The 25,320-nt window shown below is 52.1% G+C and overlaps 2 protein-coding genes across 2 annotated transcripts in view; one reads left to right on the forward strand and one right to left on the reverse strand.

Moving 5' to 3' along the window:
• Nucleotides 1-15,722, reverse strand: part of SLA (Src like adaptor) — a 64,163-nt gene extending 48,441 nt beyond the window's left edge. The window contains exon 1 of the mRNA XM_070221848.1: nt 15,201-15,722. Within this exon, the coding sequence (XP_070077949.1) occupies nt 15,201-15,211 (11 nt within the window). The 5' untranslated portion in view covers nt 15,212-15,722. The remainder of the gene's footprint in view (nt 1-15,200) is intronic.
• The window catches only part of TG (thyroglobulin), a 243,041-nt gene that overhangs the window by 196,346 nt on the left and 21,375 nt on the right, over nt 1-25,320 (forward strand). Inside the window, exons 41-43 of the mRNA XM_014728161.3 lie at nt 7,962-8,126; nt 9,129-9,296; nt 23,187-23,368. Coding sequence (XP_014583647.3) covers nt 7,962-8,126; nt 9,129-9,296; nt 23,187-23,368 — 515 coding nt within the window. The remainder of the gene's footprint in view (nt 1-7,961; nt 8,127-9,128; nt 9,297-23,186; nt 23,369-25,320) is intronic.

Genomic DNA, 25,320 nt, shown 5'->3' on the forward strand with positions numbered 1-25,320 from the left:
TGTCTACGCGGGAAGTTGTTTTTGAAGCTTTAAAGAGAATAGTAGTGCAGAATCAGTCCATGGAGCGCTGGACTGCGGTTGTCCTCCTGGTAGTCCCAATAGAACTAGGAGCACTGGAAGTAACAGAAGGCAGCGGAGCATCTGGTCCGCACCAGGCCCCGCGCTGAGTTCCTCTCGTGGCCGGTGTGTTTCATGTGCCCCCCGAGGGGACTGAGGCTCCCAGCGGTGCAGTATTCTGCACACACACACACTGCTCCATAACAGCTGGAGGACATTCTCTGAGCTCCTTCAAGGCAACCTTTCCCGTGCTCTACGAGGCTAGGATTCGCGCCAGGACCTGGTGTTAACACCTTTCCAGGCAAGAGAGACACCTCGGCTCATCTTCAGGGGACGTTCGCAAGGGCTAGCTACACCTTTGTTTTCCTCCTCCAAATTCCCTGGGCCTTCACCAAGTATAAGCAAGAACTGCTGGTTCCTAAGAAGAAGAAGAAGAAGGGAGAAGAGTGTCCTTCTGCCCTAAGACTAGGGTTTCAAGATGAAAGTTGTGTTAATTATCATCCCTTTGACTGAAGTTTTGCCCAAACTGAAGTGCTACAAATTAGAGGAAAATTTGGGGATCAAGAAGATGATTTCAGTGTAGAAAACATTAAATGCCAACTTGGATGTATGGCAGTTTTTTAAAAAGCCCATCTCTGCTTTAGTTTCCAGACTTCTCTCTGCGCGGTCTTGGCTGTTCAACAGCATCCCCCAGTTCAGCTAGTCTACAGTATTCTGGGGACAGCCTTCCAGGTTTGGGCCTATTCCCAGCAGAGGAGCTAGTGCAGGGCTGTGGAGGGACCCACTGCTTCCCTTCATGCCTCACCCCTTTCTCCTCAGACATACGAGCCTCTGCTGGGCTCCCTACTTTAGCCGCTGCCCTCTCCTGTTCATCCCCGCTCAGCTGGTCAGTCTACCATCCAGCCGTTCGTTTCAGTTCCATTCTGCTCAGCCAATCTTTAGTGAAGACACCAAGCTCAGTGCTAGGCTCTGAGGGCAAAGGAATGACCATCCCAGCCACTGCCCTCAGAAGTTTATCTTCAGGAGATGTCCATGCTCAGTCGTTCACTGAGAGCCTATGGAGCACCATGCGCCATTTTCAGTACTGAGGACGCAAAGACAGATGACTCGATGACATTCCTAAAGTACTTCCTGTAACACCCTGCTCTGAAGCCTTTACTGACTCCCCATTGCCTGGAGGATCGCTCTCCTGTATCCAAGGGTTCACCACCCTCTTATTTAGGCTGGATTGAAAGTCCTCTCAACTTTATTCCTCACTACCCATCTATGCAAATGCTTCTCTTCACTCAGGAGAATTAATCAGTCTATCCATCCATTCATCCATCCATTCATCCACTCATCTATCCATCCATCCATCATCCATCCACTCACTTGTCCATCCATCCACCCACCCATCCATCCATCCATCCATCCATCCATCCATCCATCCATCTATCCATCCCTCTATGCCCTCGCTCACACAGTCACTGGCTCACTCATTCAATGCACGTTCTTCTGAGTTCCAGGCACCGTTCTGAGGATGCTGGGTTACTTAGGACCAGCTCCTGTCCCTACAGCTCCTTTGGGTAATCAGGCCCCTGAACCCACCTGCCATCCCTGCCCCCTCCCCCAGGAGTGGCCATCCACCTTCTTTCCTTTTCTCCAATCATTTACTCCCAACAAAGTCCACTCAGGTCCTCTCTCTTCTGTGCAGCTTCCTCCGGTTCAGCTTTCCCTCCTGCTCAGAAATCTCTCTCTTCTCTGAACTCTCAAATCATGAGAACTCCTGGCTCTCTCTTGACCTTGATGATAGAGAGCCTCGCCTTGAGGCCACTGGCATGTGTGTCCTGCTGGATATAGTCTGTAGTTTCAAAAAGCATCCACCTCACTCAGGCTTGGGACTCACATTTCTTTGTGACTCCCTTTGCCTGGAATAAAATAAAACTTCTTGCATCTGGTGCCAAGCCTCCCATGCCAATCCTTAAATTAAATATCAGGTTGATAACTCTTGGGTAATACCTTTCAGTCCAGTCAGTGAACCAGCTAGAGAGGATTAAGTTCCTAGAGGCCCAATGGTCTGGTCAGGGTTTGGGGTCGCACATCTGATTTCTCCCAATGAGAAATCATGGAGAGAAGAACTGAGTTTGCAGTTGCAACACCTGGATTCAGGTTCTGTGTGGCAGAGAATTCCTCCCTAAAAACAGACCGTCCTTCTTACCTAATCCGAACCTCCCTGTGTGTGGCGAGAACTGAATCAGGATAGTGGGCAGGAAAGTCCTTTGGCCAGTGTGCGTTACCGTGGAGACGCAGGAGTGCCAGCTCCACAGCGGCTTCGCAGGTAGAGACATGGAAGTGAGCATGGGCAGGCCTCCATGATGGAAATCGCAAGGGACTTGCTGTCTGTCGCTTTGGTTTGTAATTAAGTGACTTATTATGCCATGATAAGAAGTCAAATAGTAGGTGTTAAACATATGGATAACAATATTCATTAATGATAACTACAGCTCACTTTATCGAGTGCTAATTATGTGTTAGGTAATTTACGTCCGTTATCCCGGTTAGTCTGCACATCAGCTCTGTGAATCTTCACCCTAATGTCCCCATTTTACAGATCAGGAACTAGAAGTTTGGAAAGATGAAGGGAGTGGCAAGATGGCAACCGGTAGACCTGGAATGGAAGCCCTGGTCTGCCCAGACCTAGAGCCATGAGCTTTTCACTTTGCTTTGGCCTCCCATTCACACAGGGACAGAAAGGGACCGATGACCACAGTGGTTAGAACATGGAGCTGAGGAGCCCACTGCCTGGGTTCAAATCCCAGGTCCGCCTCTCCCCAGCTGGGAGACTTGGGGCAAATGAACCCATCTCTGCCCGGGGCTTGAGATGATACTGGTACCCACCTCGTAGGGTTCTTCTGGGATATAAACGAGCTTTTACGAGCACAGCCCTCCTAGAGTGCTACTTAAATATCAGTTATTGCCGTCATTATTACATCTATTACGTCAGTTATGTCTATGCAGGGCCCTGTTGCAAGGGCTCTGCATGAATTAGCTCCTTGATTCCCAGGCAGTGCCCTGGGCAGGCACCGAGCGTCCCACCATCCCCTGTTTCTCCAGGAGGTAACTCATTGACCCCGTCCTCCCCACAGTTGAGGAATCCCTGGGAGAGGGAGGGGCAGAGGAGTGTGAGGGGTGCTAGGAAGGAGAAGAGACAGAGCAGGCACCTCCTGGAGGGCTCCCTTTCCACCCAGAGCCACCTCCTCGGACTCACTGACCCCTCTAAGAAAGGGCCACTGGGCCTCCTGGGACAGCCATGTTTGTCACAGAAACTAGCCCCTCCTTGTTGCTTTTCTGGTCGGTGACTTCGTGGAAGGCCTGTAAGTGGTGTCTATTTCAAGAAGAAATAGTCTAGTGTGTATGTGTGTGTATTGTTGTATATCTGTGTGGGTGGGTGTGTCTTTCTGTCTGTGTCCCTGTGTGAGTGTGTTTCTGTCTATGTGTTTTTCTGAGGGTGTGTGTCTGTGTGAGTCTGTGTGTGTGTGTGTGTGTCTTTGTGTGAATGTATGTTTGTGTGTGTGTGTCTGCGTGTATTTCTGAGTATGTGTGGCTGTATTGTATGTCTTGGCATGTATGTTTCTGTGTGAGTACGTGGGTGTGAGTGCATCTGTGTGTGACTGTATTGTGAGTGTCCTTCTGTCTGTGACTGTGTGTGTCTATACGTGTTCTTGGACAGGGGCAGGTCCTGGCTCCGAGGTGACCGTAGTGGCTGACCGAGGTCAAGTCACCTTACAAAGTTCAGAGGCTCCAGGGAGAAAAGGCAGTGGTAAGCAATTGTGGTTTTGCCCTGCACTATTTTTAAAGTTAAAAACAACCAGCGGAAACTCATAGCCATTGAATAGCTAGGTCAGACTTAGATAAAGCACGGATCCGGGCTGAGGGACTGCAGGCGTGACAGGGCAGCCTGAAGACACTCTGCTGCCTCCAAGCCCTGCAGGGGGCCTGTGAGCCTCCACCAGGCTAACAGCAACACGAACTACACCACGCCCTGTGCAGGGGACAGCTGCCATCTTCTCCTGGGCATCTTTATGATGACCTGTGAAGTATGGTTTTTCATGCCCATTCACAGATGAGGAAATCGAGGCCCCTGGTGTCAATGATTTGCCAAGGTCACCTCGTCAGCAAGTAACATCAGCTGGAGTTTGAACCCAGTCCTTCTGCCAGGTTCAGACAGGACTGGCAGCCTGGTCTACAGATTCAAGACAGGGATGGGCAGTGTACATGGTTCTGCCCACAAAGCCCCAGCCCCTTGCATGACTCTGCACAGCATCCCCCCCTCCTCCAGTCCCCCAGTTCTTAGTCTCTGACCAAGTGCTTTAAAGTGAGGACTGAACCGGCCGTTGTCTTGTTCAACCACTGATTTTCCATAAAGAAAGAGGTTTCCTTCAGAAAGATCGATTAAAACAAAACACTGAGAGAGAGGAAAGTTCTCTGAGCCATCTTGCTATCTCAGCGTAACCCACGCCTTTAACCACTTCCTCGCCATATCAGGAGCTCTGGCTTTTTATAGCCGAAGATGATGTTGAAAACATTAGAGGGCCCCATCCTGAAATCCACATGTCCTCACGGCCCACCTGCGGGCAGAGGCAGCTCAGCGGCCCCACCTCAGCATCCTGCAGTTTGTCTGCTCAGTTTACGATTGAGAACATGGGGCTTTGACCTCAAATACCTTTAGCAGGTGTGTGTGTGTGTGTGTGTGTGTGTGTTTTCTCTTAAGACAAGCACATCCAGTGGTTCTCAGGAAACTGGCCCCCTCATGGTTGGAAAGATAAACCCTTGGGCACAGGGACCCCACCCTAGGGCTAAATCATCTTGACCCTGTCCGTTGTCAGCCTCGCTGCATCCCTGGCCTGGGGCAGGCTGGCTATTTTAATTTCATTGCTTTGTGCATTTTGCAGCCAACCCAGCTGATTGCGGGAGATTCTGAGCTTATCTAAGTGGGTTGAGGACAGAAAACCAATGTACCTGCCCGTCCCTGTCCTGAGTCTGTAGACTAGGCAGCCAGCCCTGCTGTGAGCAGCTCGGAGCTCTCGGGAAGGGCTCCCGGGCACCAGGACACAGGGCGGCTCTCAGCATCCACACCCTCCATGCTTTCCTCTCCCTCGGCTTAGCTTCCGACTGTCCGGCCTCACCTCTGACTCTGGCCACAGGTCCCCACATGGTCCTGACAACTAAATAGTGATAACAGTGTCGCCACCTTTCATCAAGAACCCGTCAGGTGAACATGCAGAATGCCTTCCTAGGGACCTGCATTCAGATCCCAGTTCTGCCTCTGACTGGCTCTGTGATCTTAAGCAAGTCATTCACCTCTGTGTGCCTTAACCCCCTCATCTATAAAATGGGATCATAATATCATCTGCCTCGTGGAATGCTTGTGAGGCTTAAACTGATATCTGTAAAATGCTGAGACCACACAGAAAACCCTCCATCGTGCCTGGCGCGTGGAGAACACTCTATCAAGATTAGCTCTCGTGTTGTTAGGCATCTCACCTCCTAAGGAACCACGTGGAGTTGATACCACTGTGTCCACGTTACCCAGGAGGAAAAGGTGTTGGGTAACATGTGGGTCATCGTGTGGAGGTGGAAGCCAGGTCTGGGGGCTGCCTCTGACTGCATTTAGCGTCTGAGATGTGGAGCTTTGACCCTCCTGTGGACAGGACCAGGCCTGGGCCCTGGGCCCTCTCCCGGCCCTTTGGGTCTCTCCTCCACCAGAGCTGCCCTCGGCTCTCAGTCTGGCCTGCAGGATGGCCCCTTCTCATGGCAAAACCTGTCTTTGTCCAGGACCCTTCAGTCCTGACTCAGAGGCACAAAGACCCCTGGGAACCTTCCAGGGGCAGGGCTGGAGTGTGCTCCCTTACTCTAGGAAATCTGTCCAGCTGGGCCCTCAGGAGGATGGGTCTCCTCGCCTCTGGGCATCTCTCTGTTGTCTCTTACCCAGTGGGTAACAGCACCAATGGCTCAGGTGAGCACAGGCACCTCACTTTACAGTTCCAGAATGCTCTCCTCTGCCTTACTTCAACCATCCTCTCAAAGACCCAGTGAGAGCAGCATCCTCTGATATACACATTTCCTGCATGAGGAAACTGAGCTCTGCCTTTTCTGCATTTTTAGCTCAGGGTAGAGTGTAGAATGCAAACGTATTCCGTGGAGTCAGCCAGATCCTTGGTCTCTTCATGTTGGAGTAAGACAGCACAGTTCAGCTCACGACGCGCCATGTTGTTCTGGTTTTAACAACGCACATAGTGTCAGTTGGGGGTTGAGCGCATGGCCCAGAGTGGGCTGCTTGGACTGGAGTCCTGGCTCGGCCACTCCCCAGCAGTGTGAGACTAGGCAAGATGCTGAACCGTCCTGTGCCTTAGTTTCCTCCTCTCTAAGATAAGGGGGTAAATAACACTTACCTCTCAGGGTTGTGGAGAGGGTTTAATGAGTTAATGTATGTGAAGTACTTACAGCTGTGCCCGAAACTTAGCAAATACTCAATAAATTAACTATCAGTAGTGTTGTTTGGCGTGGCCAAGCTCCTGGTTCCCGGTACACATTAGATACTTGATAAATGAGAGTTTTCCCTTTCCTTCTGGAGCCTTAGTTCATTTGTCTGCAAAATGGGGCAGAGGCGTATCTACCTCATCTCGTCATTTTGGAGGTTACGTGAGACAAAGCAGACAAGGTTCCTGGCGGGTGAGCACCTGGCGGGTGGAAGCCTGTGGGCAGTCAGCCCTCCTCTCTGCCCGGCGGCCCCTTGCTACAGAGGTTGCCACGGGACCAGAACCTCCCACTCTGCCCCCGGGTCTGGAGCAAGAGGGACTCCAGAGCCCAGCTGTCTGAGTCCGCAGGCTGGCTCCGCCCCTTACCAGACATTTGCCCTTGGTCAAGTGACTTTATTTCCCTATTTCATTATTTTCCCATGTGTAAGATGGGGACAAGAACGGCAGCTAACATGCACAGCTGTTATGAGGATCAAGTGAGGTCAAATGGGGGAAACTCTGAGTTAACCAGCCAAGTCCCCAGCCCACGGTCGCTGTGTCGTTTCTCTGAATGGCAAGAGCACTAGAGATAGTGATGGCGCTAGGAGGACCCCTGTCCCACCCTGTGTCCCCCGTGATTCCGTACCAGGTAGCCAGAGTCTGAGCTGGGGGTGGGGGTGACTCCAGACAAGGGCCCCAGATTCTACCTAAGACCCCGCTCAGCTCAGCTCACCTCTCCCACCTGGGCAGATGACCCAATTCCACCAACCCTCCATGGCCAGGAAGAGACCCCCCGGAACCCAGTTCCCATCACCTGCATTCTTAGGGAGGAAATGCTCCCAGCAACCCAACATTTTCATAGAGCCTTACTTTGACTCTGCTGGAACAAGGTACTTTCACAATGGCTGCATTTCCAACACCTCCTAGGTGAGCATCTATTTTAAAATCCAACTTTATCTTAATTGGCCAGGGAAGCTTGCTATTTAAGGAGCCCCCAGGAGGCGTGGGGTGGGGTAGGGTGGGGTGGATGTGGTACCACCTTTTGCAGACTTCTCTTCTCAGAGGACAGCTCTGATCCTTGTTCCCGTTCAACCACCATCAGCCCTTTGCCTCAATATACAACTTCAGTTCATAGCCAAGACTGATGCTGACTCCATCCAGTGCCCTCTGGACACAGGTGAGGAAGCCGAGGCCTAGGGAGACACTCGTTCAAGGTCACCCAGCATGTTGATGTGACATTGATCAGTCCTGACCTCCCAAATGCCTGTGAGCTTCCCCAGGAAGGGTCCTGGGACTCGCAAGCTTGGATGAAGGATGCAGAGCCCTGATGTGGCCTTGACATCTCGGGGCTGAGCCCGGGAAGGAGACGATGTAGACCATCGGCCCTAAGTCTGCTTTCTCTTCCAGGGCGGCTCCGCGCTCTCCCCTGCCGCGGTCATCAGCCAGGAGAGGGCTCAGCAGCAGGCAGCTGCTTTCGCAAAGGAGGTCGGCTGCCCCACCTCGTCCATCCAAGAAATGATATCCTGCCTCCGCCAGGAGCCCGCCAACGTCCTCAATGACGCCCAGACCAAGGTGGGCACTCATGTGCGAGTTGGGGAGGGACGTTCTCTGATCTATTACAAATGGAAAACCAGGCCTGAAAAGGAGACAGGACCTGCCCCAGGCCACACTTAGGTTGATGGCCAGCTAGAGTTGGAGGGCACACTCCCAGACTGCCAGCGCCGTGCTTGGGCCCAGTATGTGAAGGACCAAGCATGGACACTGAAGGTTGACAGATCTCTGGGCACATCAGCCTTTATCTCTAAAATGAGACTAATGGCATGGGCCTTACAGAGGAGCAGGATAAAGTGAAGTGACACTTGGAAAGGTCTTGCCTGTGCCAGGACTGTGGTGGCACTCTGTCAGGTCACAGCCACACGTATTGAGCATTATGGTCGTGACTGCAATGGATTTGGGCCACCATGCACGCTTAGATAGGACGGCTGTGTGCTCCCTTTTCCAGCCTGCAAAGAGCCTGCTCATAGCCCACAGTCTCTGGCTGGCCCTGACATTAATGAAGGGGACACTAGCAGAAAGAACTGTTGTGCTCTGAACCAATGGCCAGATCCCTTCAGCAGTGAGCCTGGACTCGCAGACCTGGAGTGGGTCTGATCCTCAGAGACGCCAGATGTGGGCTAATTGGGTAGCGGCTAAAGCTGGTGAATTTCCCTGCCGGATCCTGCCTTTGGCAATCAGCCCCTCCTTGATCAGTGTCTCCTCCTGCCTTATTCACACACCTACAGGCTCAGGCTCACCCATTCCTCCGTGTCACCTCGACAGAGGCTCTGGGAAGCTCCCTTGCTCAGAGCGAGACTCGCCTTCCAGCCCCTGGCGCTACCGCCTGGTGTCCTGCCTGCTCATTCCAGTCATTTTACTCTGATTTCCCATTAGAGCCCCAGATGGATAAACAGCATCAGTGTTCATTATGGTGAACACCTTGTTAAGTAATGTAATGCAACTGATTATTCTAGAACCATGAAAAGACACAAAGATAAAATCCATACACAGAATGGCCCCCCTTTGCACCCAATGCAGCTCCTGGCCGTGAGCGGCCCGTTCCACTACTGGGGACCTGTGGTCGATGGCCAGTACCTCCGAGAGGCTCCAGCCAGGGCACTGCAGAGGTTTCCACGGGCGAAGGTCGATCTGCTCATCGGAAGTTCTCAGGACGACGGGCTCATCAACAGAGCAAAGGCCGTGAAGGTAGGCAGTGCGGAGGCCCCACAGGTCCCCTATTGGCTGTGCAAGAGTCATCGACTCACTTGCTTGTTTAGAAAAGAATCATTGAGGGGCTGGCCCCGTGGCCGAGTGGTTAAGTTCGAGCGCTCCGCTGCAGGCGGCCCAGTGTTTCGTTGGTTGGAATCCTGGGCGCGGACACGGCACTGCTCATCAAACCACGCTGAGGCAGCATCCCACATGCCACAACTAGAAGGACCCACAACAAAAAATATACAACTATGTACTGGGGGGCTTTGGGGAGAAAAAGGAAAAAAAACAATGTAGAAAAGAATCATTGAAAAATTACTATGTGCAAAGGCTCTATAAGGAGTTTGGAGGTGGTAATGGGGGATGGGGTTCAGAAATAAGACACTTGCAGAGTTGTAAGCAACACAGATGCATCCACATCCACATATTACATCTGTGGATGAATCACTGTGGGAAACAGTGAGCAGAAGCTGACCGGGGAGCTCTGTAAGTTCAGGGTTCCAGGGCGTGGATACCCCTGCACCATGAAGGGTGCTTGTCCCACTGAGGATGGGGAGAAGGAGAGGCAGGTAGATGAAGGGGCACCGTCTCACAGTCCTGGCAGGAAAACCCAAACCCCAGCCTTCCAGCTGGATTTCTTACCCAGGAAAGTGTATACCACACACCTGGAAAAGCAGGTTCCTGTGGCTTTTTGGAGACACAGCAAAGTGGGAGGAAGTTGTGAGGTCTTTTATCTGCCTGAACACACATTCCTGCTCTGACCAGAGGCCATCGCCCCTGCAAGGATACGGCTCACCCTGGAAGGGGCTCTGTCCTCTGGCCTGCCCTCCTCTCCTTGTTAAGCTGCTCTTGACAGGCCCTTTAGATTGTCAAACCTGGGATGGTGGCCCCAGCGCATGAAACACAGCGAGAGGACACACACACACTCAACACAGGCCTCTGTCTTGCTCTATTGAATACAAGGCAGCGTAACTGGAATTTAAAAAAAAATCATTCACGCAACCTGACGGGACGCTGCATTCCCTTGGATTATCCTGTTCCCTGGGGTAATATCTCTCACCTAGGGAAATCTATCTTACAGCACTAAAAGCACCGCCTTGACGTGGTATGTATACAACAGTATTTATCACAGCATCAGTTATTGTGGAAAACGTTGGAAGCAACTCAAATGTCCATTAACAGGGGGATGGTTGACTCAATTAAGATACATACACCCAAACCATTAAATGTTATGCAGATGATGAAAAGAAGGAATTAGATACATGTCTACTGGCTTAAGAAATGCCTTGATATGTTGTTAAATGGAAAACAAAAAATGAGAAAGGAGAGGAAAGTGAAATTAAGGTAGCATTCATATTTTTAAAAACAACCAACCTGCGTATATCTGTAAATACGTAAATGTGTATCATTTTCTTTGTTTCTCTGTGAAAGGATAATGGGGTGGGAGGATACATAACAAGGAATTCATGTTGGCTGTGTCGGGAGGTGTGGCAATGTGAAAAAGAATATCATGGATTTGATATTACTAATATTACTACCTACGCATATTTGCGTGTTATATATAACCTATATGTGTATATATTTGTGAGTCTTTCTATATGTATATGTAGAGAGAGAGTGTTGTGATCTGTGAGCATGTGTGTGTGTCTGTGTGTGTGTGTTGGGGGGTGGTAGAGTAGACCTTAGTCACTATCAGCTTCCGGCCAGTTGACTCACAGCTATGGAGGAAGACCTTTTGCCCCTGACCCATCTCTACGTTTTTCTGCCGAGCACTATCTGTAACACAGCCCTTCCCACACAAGGCTGCAACTTGATTGTTGACCCTGACTCACACTCAGGCAGTACTGAAAAGATGCCACGCTCCACGACCAGCCCTGGGCTTTCTTCTCTAAAACAGTGGGCCTTCAGATTATTGTGATCAAGCCGCTTGTCAATTCAAAGATCATAAGCACAGCCATTTAAGTATAAATTATATGTGTGTGTACTCCTGTACCAATATACTGAATTGTTACAAAAGGTTCATAAAATCAAAAGAAAATTTAAAGTGCGAGAAAGAAACGAATGTTCTTATATTTGCACTGCAGCCTCTACATGCCCCACGCCGGAGACAATGCCCTGGAGCATGGGCATCATGGGAAGAAATGGCCGTCGGCCCTGGACCCTTTTCCACGCAACATCTCATTTAGCATAGCCTGTGCGGGAGATGTGAGAATCTTGGTGTAGAAGAGACTATAGCCTCACAGTTCAGATTCTTTGGACCATGTGCTGAAAATTTATCCCAGCCATCTCTGACTTTAGAGAGAGGAAGAAATACTTTTATTCTCCCAGGAGCCTGGGGAGCATCCTGGACAGGAGGGAGGGGGCAGGTCCTAGCAGCTGGTTCCCATTCCCCTCCCACTAGCAGTGGAAAAGCCACCCATGGGGCTGGGGAAGGGGGGCTCCCATTGGTGGATCCGGGACTGTGGTTGACCAGATGGCAGCCTGAGTTTATAATTTCTGATTATGCCAGTCCATTGTAAGAGGGTTGCCTGGTCATGCGGCCACCTTGGTCTGTCCTGATCCTCTCCCAGCCACGTGTTTGGGAGTTTCCCAACTCTGTCCTGAATTTCTGAGCCCCTCCAGCCAAGAGCCTGGGTCCCAAGGACCGGATCCCTCCTCAACAATGCATCTTCATCCCTCTCGTTGAATTTCCCTCTGAGGTTTTCAAGGAGATGTTTCCTTGGTCTACTCGCAAAGAAAGATGGTGTCTGCTGACAGCAGCTCACAGCCCACACCAGGACGTGCCTGGGAAAATGTGCCCTCAAGCCTGGGCACCAGAGTAGGGAAACTGCTGGAAGGGCTTGGTGAAGCAGCACCCAGCCCTGTTCCACAGCTGTTATCCAAACTCAGCCCTGGGCAGCTCTCCCTCAGCACGTTTATCCTTGGTTAGACCGTTGCTTTCTTACTTCCCTCCTCCGCTCACTCTCATGTGAACACGTCCTAGTATGCCAGGGAGTAGTTCCTGCGAGCCTGCATCCTGCTGGGAGCCCATCTGGACGCTGACGGATGAGGAGAGTTGAGAGGAAGAGGGATGTAGTAACAGGTGGATTGAAAGCCCGCTCCACACTTTCATTGCCATTACATGTGATATCCCCTAGATGTGCCCGACTTTACACCTCCTGCTTGGACTTTGCCCTTGAACTCTATAGACTGGTTTAGCCCACGATCTGTTTGACCTCTTCACTTAGATGTCTCATAGCTTCTCACTCTTAACACATCCAAAATCAACTGCGGATTCCACCTACGCCCCACCCGCAACCAGCACGTTCTCTTGCTGTCCTCACCATCTCATGAACTGAATGAACAGCAGCTCATGCTTCTGCATGCTCAAGCTCCAAACCAAAAGTCATTTTGGACTCTGCTGTCTCTCATCCGACCAGCATTCCATCAGCGAATCCAGTTGGCTCTATCTTCAAAATGTGTCTAGAATCCAGCCACCTCTCCCCACCTCCTCTGCCATCGCTCTGATGCAGGCCATCATCCTTCTCCAGGGTTTTTCTAATGGCCCCCAACTATCTCCCTACTTCTGCCTTTCCCCCTGTGATCCGGGAGACCCGTGGCCAGAGCCATCCCTTTACAATATAAGTCAGATCGTGACACTCTTCTTCTCACGGTCTTCAGTGGCCTCGGCTCACACAGAGGGAAAGCCACAGTCCTTACAATGACCACTCCCCGACATGGCCCCTATTTGCTCTCTGACCTCACTTCTTGCTACCCTCCCCCACCTTGCTTCCAGTGTTTTAGTCCAACTGGTCCCTTTGATGTTCTTCAAATATGCCCAGCACACTCCCACCTTAGGGTCTTGGCACTTGCTGTTTCCTCTTCCAGAATGTTCTTCCCCAGATAACTCACTGCCTTACTTCCTTCAAAGTCTGCTTCTTCAGAGAGGACTTCCTTGACCACTCTGATGGGAAGGGCAGCCATATCCCCAGCATTTCCTCCTCCCTAATCCTGCTCCCCAACCTCAGCACTTACACCCCTCGACATGTTCCTTATTTGTCTATTGTACGTCTTCCTCAACTAGGATGTGAGCCCCGTGAGCACGGAGCCTTTATCAGTGTTACTGTCTGCTTTATCTCTGGTGCCCAGGGAAGTATCTGGTACACAGGAAGTGCTCAATGAATCTCTGTTAGATTGAAAGAATGACATTATGCAGAACTGACCACATGTCACGCTCTAACCTAGGAGTCTTCAATGAAATAATGCATCCCCAAACCCCAAACAAGCAGGAATTATTGTCACTATTGTCAGATGGAACTATTGTCAGATGGAAGCCAGTCAGAGAGAAGGCAGCATTCAAATCCAGGTCAGCCTGACTCCAAAGGCACCCTCTTTCTGTTAACAGCACTCTAGGAAAAGCCAGGCCTGCCCTCAAAGAGCTCACTGCCCACCACCAAGTGTGCCGGGTACTCAGATGTCCATGAACAGAGCTAGGATAAGGGCCACTATGTCAAAGGGCTTTGCAGTCCCACCCACATGCTTACGTTATCTCACCCATGACACTGTCAGGTAGATACCCATGAACTGGTATTTGACACCGTTGTATGAGGAAGAAACAGGCTTCCAGAGATTGTCCCAAGGTCATCTAACTGGTCATTTGCAAAGCCAGGTGTCCCCTGCAGGTCTTCTGGCTCCAAATGGAGTGCTTTGCCCACAGCCCCGTGTGTGCGAAACTCCAGAACAGGGTCGGTAAATGCACTAGCACCACCTAAGCTCTACCAGACACGATCCTAGCCCAGAGGAATCCTCAGAATCCTGCCCAACCCAGAACTGCAGTGGAGTGGTGTGGACACACAAGTGGAAACCAGGCTACCAGCTGCCCTCTAGACACAGTCTTGAAGTTTCTCTTTTATTTCTGAGCCTAGAACAGGGTATCAGGCATGTTTTTCTGACACCAAGACCTGTTTGTTTAGTCATGCAACACTTAATGAGGTCACTGGCTGTGTGCCAGATGCCATGCTGGGTGTTTGGGGCATAAATACAAATTAAGGTCCTGCCCTCAAGGAGCTCACAGTCAGGGAAGAGAGAGAAAATGAGTAAAAGTAAATAACCAAAATACAGTTTAACACATACTATGTGGAGAGATGGACATCCCTCTGCAGGACCTCAGAGGACAGCTGGGGAGAGGGGTCACTGGACCCATGGTGGCCCTGCCAGCAGGAGTGACACATCATGAAGGAACTAACGAGGACCCCGTTCCCCTAGCCATCTGTCAACAGAGCAGGGAGAGTGTCCTGTGTGTCCTTGTATTGTAATCAAGAGCATTCGAATTCCCCAGAGACTGAGCCTCAGTTTCCCCATCTGTAAAACTGAGAGGTTATCAGTAAATATTCTCATTAAGATGTTGAGAGGATTCAGGTATGCACAAGCGTCTGGCAAATAGTATGTGCTCAATAAATATCAGTTTTTCACATAATTCTTTAACTTTAGTATTATGATTAGTGTCCAAAGCTATTTTCCCTGATCCAGAGAATTATCCAGAGAAAGCAGTAATACAAAGGAATGACAATCACAGAATCACCTCGCCCCACCTGAAACCAATTTTTCCAAATCATGGCAGACGCACACGCATACTTTCTCCTCGTGCCAATCCTGCATCACTACCATCTGGAGCCCAACACACAAACACACACCGTCCAGCTTCCCAGGGGAAGTCACAGGAGGGGCAGGAGCTCCCCCCCGCCCCAGTGCAGCCCCCTGGACCCACCCGTCACCTCCGCAGAGACCTGCCAAATTCCCACAGACTGAAGAGTGTGGGTGCGTAGGGCTTCCTTCAAATCCGTGTGAAGCCCCCGCACCCCCCAGGCCAGCAATGGGCCGCCCACGGAGTCCTAATGACCACCTGCCAAGTTAGCCACCTACCCATGGAACATCAGGGCTGCCTGCGATGCCCGGAAAGGCTCCGTTCACGGAGAGTGATCTTATTTTCTGAAGTAGCAGCTTTCGGTTGAAATTCTTCATCAGTCGCCGCTGTGGGGATTTTTTCCCCCTTTTCTCTCTCTCTCATCGTAACTGGTGAAATTGACAGTCTGCCTGCATTAGCCGGGCATTCATTTGCATGATCAAGAGCAGATTTGTTCCAAGATGCATGTTCTGCCTTCCCCTCCAAGCCCAAGCACCTCCAAGGAAGGCGAGAAAAATCAGGAGCCGCCGTGGTGCCCCTGAGCTTGGCCGCGAGCTGGCCTCGTCCAGGAGCAGGTGGAGTGGGGGCCCTGTGGGGAGCGGGAGGGGAGGGCAGCCCGTCTGAGAGTTGGAAAGCAGCACCTGGCAGCCTGAGTTTCTGGCACGAGCCCCAGCACAGGAAAATCGAGCCTTTGGTGACAGATTCTAGCAGAGGAGCATGCAGGAGCCCCAGCGAGCGCACATGATTTCCTGAAAAGAGATGCTGTGTACCGTATCCCAGGCACTCAGGGGCAGGTGGGTGTTAGGGTCTGGACCCCCCGGGCATGAGGGGTCCCTGTGGGGAGCCCACGATCTGCAATCAGAAAAATGGGTCTTAATTCCTGGCTTCAGCTACACAATTCAGACAAGTTACTTAACCAGTCTGAGCTGCCATTTCTCTTTACTCCTCAAATGGGCAGCGGGAGACCCACCCGGCCTGGCTTCTGTGTTACGAGAGGACTTCCAAGCCAGGCAGACTCTCCTAACACCTGGGGAACACACTCAGGTCCCCCTGCTCCAGCCTGCCCAGCACACTGTCCCCCTCCATGCCAGCTCTGTGACTCCTGGGCCCTCAGAGGCTACGCTGCCACATGTCACCTCAGCTAATCGTCCCCATGGCCCTGCCAGGTGGCATTATCATTCTCAGTATGGAGAAAGCTGGGGGTCAGCGGGGTTGACTTGTCCCCCCAAAATAGTGGGTCATAATTAGTCTTCAGGGGGTGAACACGATGTAGTCTATGCAGAAATCAGAGCAGAATGACGTGCACCTGAAATTTATACGGTGTTCTCAACCAGTGTGACCTCAATAAAATAAATAATTACATTTACTTTTTACTGCATCGGTAAATGCAGTAATTATATTTACTCTTTGCTAAATTATGTTTACGATTTACAGCCCTGGTGAAAGATGAATGTAAGCCAGGCTAGAGTCGTTATTACGTGTTCATTATTGTTTATTTATTTTCTCCTGATTTGAAAAGAAATTCAAAGGAAAATATTTTCGGGGGCCCCTAAAGTTATGGTGGGCCCTGGGGCTGCTGAGCCTGAGGGAGAAGTCGGTCCCTCGTCCCTTAACATCCCCACTAAGGGGCCGAGGCGGGAGCCACCCCGTGTTCATTCACGGGTGCATTCCGTGTGTACTGACCCAGGGGCTCTTCTTTAGGCTCTGGGGAGAGTTGTAACCAAAACGGGTAAAACTCCTGCCTTGTGGAGTTTATGTTCCAGGGGAAGGATGCAGACAATCACGTGTAAGAAACTGAGAATTTCAGATCTTGAAACGTATTCTGAAGAACATGAAAACGGTAGTGGGAGAGGAAGTGGTTCCATGGGCGAAGCGCTTCAGCAAGGAGGCGACTTCTGGACTGACACCTGAAGGATGAGAAGGGGCCGGATCTGGGGGGAGCTGAGTGAAGAGCAGTGCAAAGGCCCTGAGGCAGGGCTTGTGTGGGAGACGTGGACAGCCAGCGTGCTAGGCAACCCAGTGGATCACGGAGGGAGTGGAGGAGAGGAAGGTGGACATGTTGAATGTGATCTCATAGGCCATCAGAAAAGGGATTTGATTTTACTTGCACTGGGCAGTTATTGGCATGTTTTAAGCTAGGAAGTGATTATATTATATTTGATAAAAGAGCATTCTGGCAGCTCTCTGGACAGTTAACTATGGAGCACTAACAAGGAAGGAGAGACCAGATTGTCCTCTCTTGAGGGCCAGGGAGCAAGCTACTAAGTTAAGTGAGGGTCCTGCTTGTGATAACGGTGACAAATGATCAGACGAGGGATAGATCTTGGGTTGGCAGTTGGGTCTATGAGTTGGGAGTTCAGGAGAAAGGTCAGAGCTGTCGACATAGATTTGGAAAAAAAACAGGAAAATTTGACGTCACCAAAGCCAAGAAAAAAAATGTGTTTCTGAAAGGAAGCAGAGGTCAAGTGTTGAGTCATTGAAAGTGGTGTGAGATGAGGGCAGAGATCGGGCCACGGGACCTCACGGGATGTAAGTCCTGGGAGATAAGGGCCCTTTCAGTGGAGTGAGGGGAAGGGAAGGCCCATCAGAGCAGGCCGAGGGGAGACAGGGAGAGAAGGTGGTCACCGTGCTTCCGAAATGCCCCATCTTTGCACCGCCCCACCTTCTCCACTGGACACAAACCCTCAACCAGCTTCACAGGCGGTTTGCTCGTCGATGCGTTGCCTCTCCGACTTTGCCAGGCTCTGTTCCATGGCAAGATCTGCGCCAGGTTCATTTTCAAGCCTCAGTCGCTGGCCGACAGCAGGTCTTTAATTTATCCCATTGAATGAACAAGTGCATGTTTGTCTCTAACTGCCTGAGGGCTCCGGAGGATTCTGGGGGCATTCATTCATTCATCCGTCCATCCCTCTAGACTAGCAAGACTCGGGGGAATTCTTTGGCTGCCTGTGTTTCCCTTGGAGATGCTGCCTGGGGCTCTTCCTCTCAGACCTGGGATGTCATAACCTTTTTGCGTAACTTCGAGAATAACCAACGTACAAAAATCTGTTAAGGACCTTCTGTGTGCAAAGCCCTCCCCCCCACCCCTCCCCTGCAGAACAGCATCAGAGCTTCTGCCACAGGATGGGGAGGAGAGGATGAGGACATGAACCGGGACAGGAGTGGACAGGAGAGGTGGGTTAAGAGTGGTCAGGAGGGGGGCCCGGCCCCATGATGTAGTGCTTAAATTTGGCATGCTCCACTTTGGTGGCCTGGGTTCATGCGTTCAGATCCTGGGTGTAGACCTACGTCACTCATCAGCCATGCTGTGGTGGCGACCCACATAGAAAGTGGAGGAAAAATGGCACAGATGTTAGCTCAGGGCTAATCTTCCTCAGCAAAAAAAAAAAACGGGGGGAGTGGAGGAAGAGAGTCAGGGAACATTCTTTTTTTAATCAGGTGAATGAGTGCTGGTCTTAGTCACTGAGGATAGGAAAATAGGAGGGGAAGACGCTTCTGGAGGCGAGGAAGAACCTGTGTAGCTGATGAAGTTAAATGTGCACACGTTGACATTTGGATATGAGATATTTGGAGATGCAGGTTCGAGGTTCAGGCTGGGGAGAGATTTAGGAATCGTTAACTTATGGGTCATTGTGGGAGCAAAAGGAGGAATTGGGACCACCTCACAAGCCTGGGCAGAGGGAAGAGGAGGAGAAGGAGATAGAGATGGCACCTGGGGGGCAAGAGAGCATCAGTGGACAGGACAGCAGAAGGGGGTTCCAGAAATAAGCCTGAGACAGCAGTTTAGGGAGAAGAAGCTAGGAATATCGTTGAGTCGAAGGGGAAGGTGCCAGGATGGGAATGGCGAGCAGTGCGAGAGTTGGCTGGCGTGGGTCCCCAGGGGCCATGGGTGAGCTTGGTGAGGGGATAGGGGTGGGGGTAGGGGCAGCCAGATGGCTGTGGGGGAGGGGTAAATGGACGTGCTGACTGAGCGTCCACTCTGAGCTGGGGACGCAGAGGTGGGCAGACAGATGAGACCCTCCTTGATAGAGACCCCCCAGGCCGGCACTTTGCTTTCAGTGCTGGTAGGAGTCACAGAAAGCTGCACACGGAAGCACGTAAGAGAGAGGAGAGGATTCCGCGACATCACTGAAGAAGTGGAAGGGCAGGTCCCCAGAGCGCAGGGCAGCGAGGGGTCTGCCTCAGAGGGGAGGAGGGTCCCTCAGTCCAAGAAGAGGGAGGGCTCCAGAAAGGGCTTCCCAATGGGCGATCTGCCTGAGAAGAGAGGGCGCACGGCTGTGTGGAGAGCCCTGAGGGTCACCTTGAAGCAGCATTGTGAGGTCAGTGTGGCAGGAGAGGGAGCCGGTAAGAAGCAGAGGCTAGTGGGCTCCTTCCTGGGGCCCCGCAGAGCTGGGGGCTCCAACTCAAGGACACCCCCCAGATGGCCTGCTCGGCCCCTCCCGCCATGGACCCCCATCTCTGGCAGGCAGCATCTGCAAACCACAATGGGGGAGCCCTCCTCCTGGCCCCTCCTGAAGCAAAAAGCAGGGCAAGGCCACACCAGCCACTCAGCCCCCCATCCCTCGGCCTCACCTCCGGCTCCTCCGCCCTCCTCCACCGACTGGCCATGCTCGCTGGCCTCTGCGCTGCCCCTCGCCCAGCTGTCCGCACCCTAACCCTCCCGTCCCCCAGGCTTGGCTCAGCATCTCTCCAAGAGGCCTGAGCCCCAGTCTGATGATCAGATTTACGATTTCGACCCTCACCAGCCGGCACCCCCAGTCTCCTTGCCTTTCCTGCTGCCCTCGTTTGCGCCATGGAACATTCTACATTACAAAGATTTGTCCTGCATCCTCAGTGCCCCCAGCTCGACTAGAAGTCCAAAAAGGGTGGAGAACTTAGCCTGCATATTCCTGGGTGTGTCCCAGATGCCTAGAGCCGCTCCTGGCCCATGTAAGCTCTCGGTAGAAATTTGTTGAATGACTACCAAATCGAAGATAAAGACCCCACAGCAAACTGTTCTTCGTCATGTCGCTCAAACTTGAGGTAAACCTAAGGGCATTTATTTTTAATAATTTACTAACTAAAGGAAAGAGAAGTAATATTATTTATTGTCGCCCATACGTCAGCCACTTCATAGTCATTAATTCATTGGATTCTAATGTCATCCCTGGGCACAGAGCGGAATAGTCACCAAACGGATTTATTGATTGGCCATGAATCTTCTGAGGTCACACACCAGGGCCAGATTTGAACCCAGGTGACTCCAATGCCAGATTCCATACTCAGGCCACTAGGCCACAGATGCCCAAGAGGACAGTGAAGCCCTCCGTCGTCTCTAACTGCTCTGTAAGACATATTCATGGCAGTCTTTTATGACACACCCCGAGGCGTGCCAATTCTTGCTAGCCCTTAACGAGGCCCAGCCTGTGTCCAACCCGTGGCTGAGGCCGACCTTGCCTGTAATTACAGCTTGTGGCCTCGGCGCCGGCAGTCACATGGGGGCCCACCCTCTCCTGCTGACTCTCTAATTAAACCAGCACCAGCATCTGTGCTTTGGGCCTCTCCAAGAATGAAGAGATGTGGTCTTGCTGAAATTGGGCCCCTTCAGGTCCCCATGTGCCCCTGGGGGCTTGGGTCCACACTCCAGCATCTCCATCAATGGGACGAGTACCGCTCAGGCCTCTCCAAGACGTGGCTTCCCTGGCCCATTGCCCTGGGCCCAAGGCCGAGTCTGCAAGCATCTAGCGACAGTAACGTCAGACAACATGCTGAGCACTTGCTGGGTATCACCTCATTTAACCTCAGGACAGTTTTGTGAAGAGGGTGATATTATTGCACCCATTTTACAGATGAGGAAACAGACACAGATTAAGTCACTCGCCCAAGGTCACACCACAAAGCTTAGCATTCCAAGCCCAGGTCTTTCCAGCTCCAAGATTTGAACCCAAGAGGGCTGACTTCGGAGTCCTACCTGTGGCCTCTAGCCTGTATTACCTCGGCAGAGGTCACTGTTCCCTTTATGCATTTGTCCAACACCTGTTTACCGAGCGCCTGCCAGGTGCCTGGCGCCTTGCTGAGCACTGTGCGCCCCCTTTGCCGCATGGTGGCTCTGGAGCGGTAGGCAAATACACAGACAATGACAGCCCTGGGGATTGGCACAGCATCTTGAGGGCCACAGGGGCCCCTGCCTTCGCCTCGGGACAGGTTAGTAGTAATCACTCATATCTATTGACCATGTGCCCAGAACCGTGGTGAACCATTTATATGCACGTCTCATTGAAATTCTCCAATAATTCTATGCAGTCGCCCAGTTCATGTGATGACTTTGATCCTTCAGTGAAATACACATGCTAAATGTTTGGCAATAATTGGAGATACGCAAATGGCTACGAATATCATTTTTTGTTATGAAATTTTCCAAAAACTCAGAAAAGGACAGAGAGTAATATAATGCAGTTTTTCCCCTAAACTATTAGGTTGTGAAGTCAACTTCAGAGACCGCAGGCACACACTTTTGAATAGACTAGATTAGGCTAGAATAGGGTGGAATGGAAACTACCAGATGTGTCATATATGGTAATAGCCTTGAATATGAACGTGATTCTTGAACGTTATTTCAGGCCTGTGAGTGTGTGTGTGTATGTGTGTTCTGCATGTATAAAGTGTCTTTCTTACTATAGATCATGGTCAAAAATATTTAAAAGTCACTGATATAATGAATACTCATGTATTTGCTGTTAAGATTTAACAACTATTAATATTTTGCCATACTTGCTTCAGATTGTATTCCGAGAAATCCATGTCATAGATAGTTAACACGAAGCCCCCCAGCCCACCTCTCTCTGCTCTTCTTGCCTCGTCTCCCCTGAAGCCAGTGGACATGCCTGTGATTGGTTACTCCCCCGACTTGGTCCAGCCCCTCCTGGGTGAGCCAGGCTGAGGGCAGCCCCCACCCCCAGGACCAGCTGGAAGAATGTCTCAGCCAGGAAGAGTTGCTCACTGATCACACCACGCCTCGAATTCTAATCACAGGTCCCAGAGGCTTGCAGATGTTTAGAGAAACAACTTAAACATGATGAGGTGTCCTGATAAGCACATTTTGCTGTTGATATAAGAGGCTAGAAATATGTAAACACACATGATAAGGCTGCACAAGGGCTGAGGCGTCTGGGCCTCGTGAGCGGCATCTCTGACATTCCACTGCTCCTTATCCTCAGAAATGAGGAAACTGAGTCCTGGGGGAGGGAGGGGTCCTCCCCAGACCCCGCCAGTGCAGACAGCAGGAATGTCCGGACAAGAAGGGAGGAAGAAAGAAAGAGGAGGGAGAGAGAAAGAAAAGGAAGGATGGAAGGAAGGGAGGAAGGAAAGCAGGAAGGAAGGTAAGAAGGGAGGGAAGAAGGAAAGGAGGGAGGGAGAAAGGGAGGGAGGGAGGAAGAAGGGAGGGAGGGAGGTAGGGAGGAGTTATTTCACTGTGGACCGCATTCCCCGGGGCCTCATGCCTTCCCTGCATCCTGTATCAGGGAGCCCCTGCCCATCCCTCTGAGCCTGCTGTGCTTGGCTGCCCAGCACCTGTCCTTTGCTGAGCTGCACAATCATTTGCTTATTTTCCATCTCTGCCCAGTGGAGCGTGAGACCCACGAGAGCAGGGAGCTTGATCAGCATGTTCACGTGTCTTTCCCAGGCCCAGCACGCAGGTGGCCCCAGATGAGGAGTGTGTTTAATGGTACAAAAGTGTGCAGAAAGCACCCCTGTGTTGAATGACTGAGTCAGTGAATGAAACTGAAGTTAGCTCTCCTGACCAAACCAGACGGCACGCTGTCTGAGGGCGCAGCCCAGCAAAGCGCGTCAGGGATGCGGCTGACCTGTTAGCAGACTGCAATACACGCTCCCTTCATTAATCATTTATTAAGTACCCGGCACCATTTTAAGTCCTTCACAGGTTTTAATCCTTTGTCCTCACCACCACCCCCCCCCCCCACACACGGAGGGCACTCCCATCATGTTCATTTTCAGGTGGAGCAGGAAGGCACAGAGACGTGCAGCTGCTTGTTTGAGATCACACAGCTGGAACGAGGCAGAGCTGGGATACAAACCCAGGCAGTCTGGCTCCAGCGACCGTGTGCTTCACGCCATATTGCAGGGCTTCCCAGAGAGAAAATTCTAGAGCAAGGGTTTGAGGAAAACTGACTCGGGCCTTTCAGCATCTGACTGGGGAATTTTCATATCTTTTTTTTTTTTTTTTAAAGCAATTTGAGGAGAGTCAAGGCCGGACCAGCAGCAAAACAGCCTTCTACCAGGCGCTGCAGAACTCGCTGGGCGGCGAGGAGGCGGACGCGGGAGTGCAGGCGGCCGCCACGTGGTACTACTCTCTGGAGCACTCCGCCGACGACTACGCCTCCTTCTCGCGGGCCCTGGAGAACGCCACCCGGTGAGCGCCAGAGCGCGCGGGTCCTCCTCCTGCCCCTTGGTGCGGCCCAGGGGATGCTCAAATCATCTACGAGGCCTGAAGACCTTGAACTCGCACTTTCCTCTGCATCATTTGTTCAGTGCACCGCATGGGTGACTCCCGCCAGGGGGAGAAATGAGGGCTGACCCCACTCTTCCCACCGCAGAGCTTGAGCCATCAGGGGGCGTAGACAAAGTGCTTGTCAGAGGTGTCTGTTGTCTGCCCCACGCCGCGAAGCAGCTGCTCAGCAAACGCTGATGGGGCGCCTGGCCCAGCAGAGGGGACCCCACGCCTCTAGCCCCGCGGCCCCCACCCTGGCTTCCCCTGAGAGCTCCCTCCACAGGGAGCATTCAAACCGCGGCGGCTGATGCACGGGCCCCCTAAGCATCGGTATTTTTCGACGTTCCGGCGGGTGACTCTTCTGTGCAACCAGAGCTCACCTTGCACGTGAGAAATGGAGGTCTAGGCAGGGAAGGCTCTGTGCCCGATGTCACGCCCAGAGCAGGAGCGGACCAGGGCTCCTGATGCCCATGCGCCCCTTTCCCCGGGGTGCCCTTTCTGCGCTCGTGGCTTGTGTGTCTCGTTGCTCAAGGTCATTGCTTCAAGCTTCCCTCCCTCAGCGAAGTCTGCCCCAACCCCCACCTCAAGGGCCCAAGAGCGGTTAACGGGTGCCCCCCCACCCACTGCAGGCTCTGCTGTCCCCAGCATGTCCCTCTCTCTCAGCACTGTCCCCACCCCCGCTGCGTTTGTCAGGACCAGTCTGTCTCCCACGGTGGGCTCACTGAGGCAAGAACTGCGTTTTATATGAGTGCAGAGCAGGTGCTCCAGAGGTGAGTTTTGAATGGAATCAGGAAGTAGCCGGGGTTCCAGTTCTCTCTGCCTGCAGAGCCCCTTGGGGATGAGATCACAGTGGGGACTCCAGCTCTCGTGTCACCTCTGAGCCTCTCGCAGGCCCCTCGCCTGTTCTGTGTCGGTGGCGGGGCACCCCTCCAAGCGGAAGAGCATGGTCGGGCGGTTCACACCCTGTAACTTCTTTCCTCTCCTCTGGGAGGTCCACGTTGGCCTTTACTCTTTGTCCCTGGGGACAGAGCCAACGTCAGGCATGGAGGCCTCTGCTGAACTTGACTCTGTTGGGAAGGGACGGGGTGAAGGGTGTTGAGACCCATTGCCCTGCCTGGTCTCTCCACCCAGGAGTTGGTGGTTTCCAGTTGGAGGGTCACTAGCTCAGAATAACACTTTGTACCACCCTCTTGGATCTTGGGGACCAGAAAGGCTTTAATTTTCCCTCTAGCAGAGAGCTCAGCTTTGAACCAAAGAGCCAACAGCTATTCCTGGAGGCCCAGCCCTGGTTTGGGCTCTGAGAACTCACAGATGTCCAAGTCCTGGGCTCTGAGGAGCTCATAACCGAGTTGGCACTGGCTCAGATCCGTGTTGTAGAAAGAGCTCAGGGCTAGAGTTCAGAAAACCTATGTTCTTGCCCCAACTTTTCCTTTAACTGGCTTTGAGGACAATCTGTGCACTGGGGCAAGAGCTGAGGTCTGAGGGTGGGCAGGCAACCAAGGAAGGCTTCATTGAGGAGGCAGACTCCAGTCCTCCCTTAGCTCAGCCCTCTTTGTCTCCTGGCCAGACTTAGGCAACAGCCTCCGTGGGCTTCCCTGCCTCCAGTCTCCTCAGCAAAGCCCCTCCACAAGGCTGCCGGTGTGTCACTTTCCCGTAGGTCTGATCCCATTGCTGTCCTGCTCGCCTCTCCTCAGGGGCCATGAGATGAAGCACAGCTGCCTTCGTTGGCCCTTCCAGACCCCCACGGCTGGCCCCACCCTACCTTGGAGCCTTTCCTATAAAACCTAAAGCTGTCCTACAGACTCACCAGTGGGGTTCGCCACGGTCACCAGAGAAAGAGCTGGGCGACCCTCCTCATGGATGGACTTTCACGG

This window comes from Equus caballus, chromosome 9 (genome assembly GCF_041296265.1).
Source record: "Equus caballus isolate H_3958 breed thoroughbred chromosome 9, TB-T2T, whole genome shotgun sequence".
Lineage (NCBI taxonomy): Eukaryota > Metazoa > Chordata > Mammalia > Perissodactyla > Equidae > Equus > Equus caballus.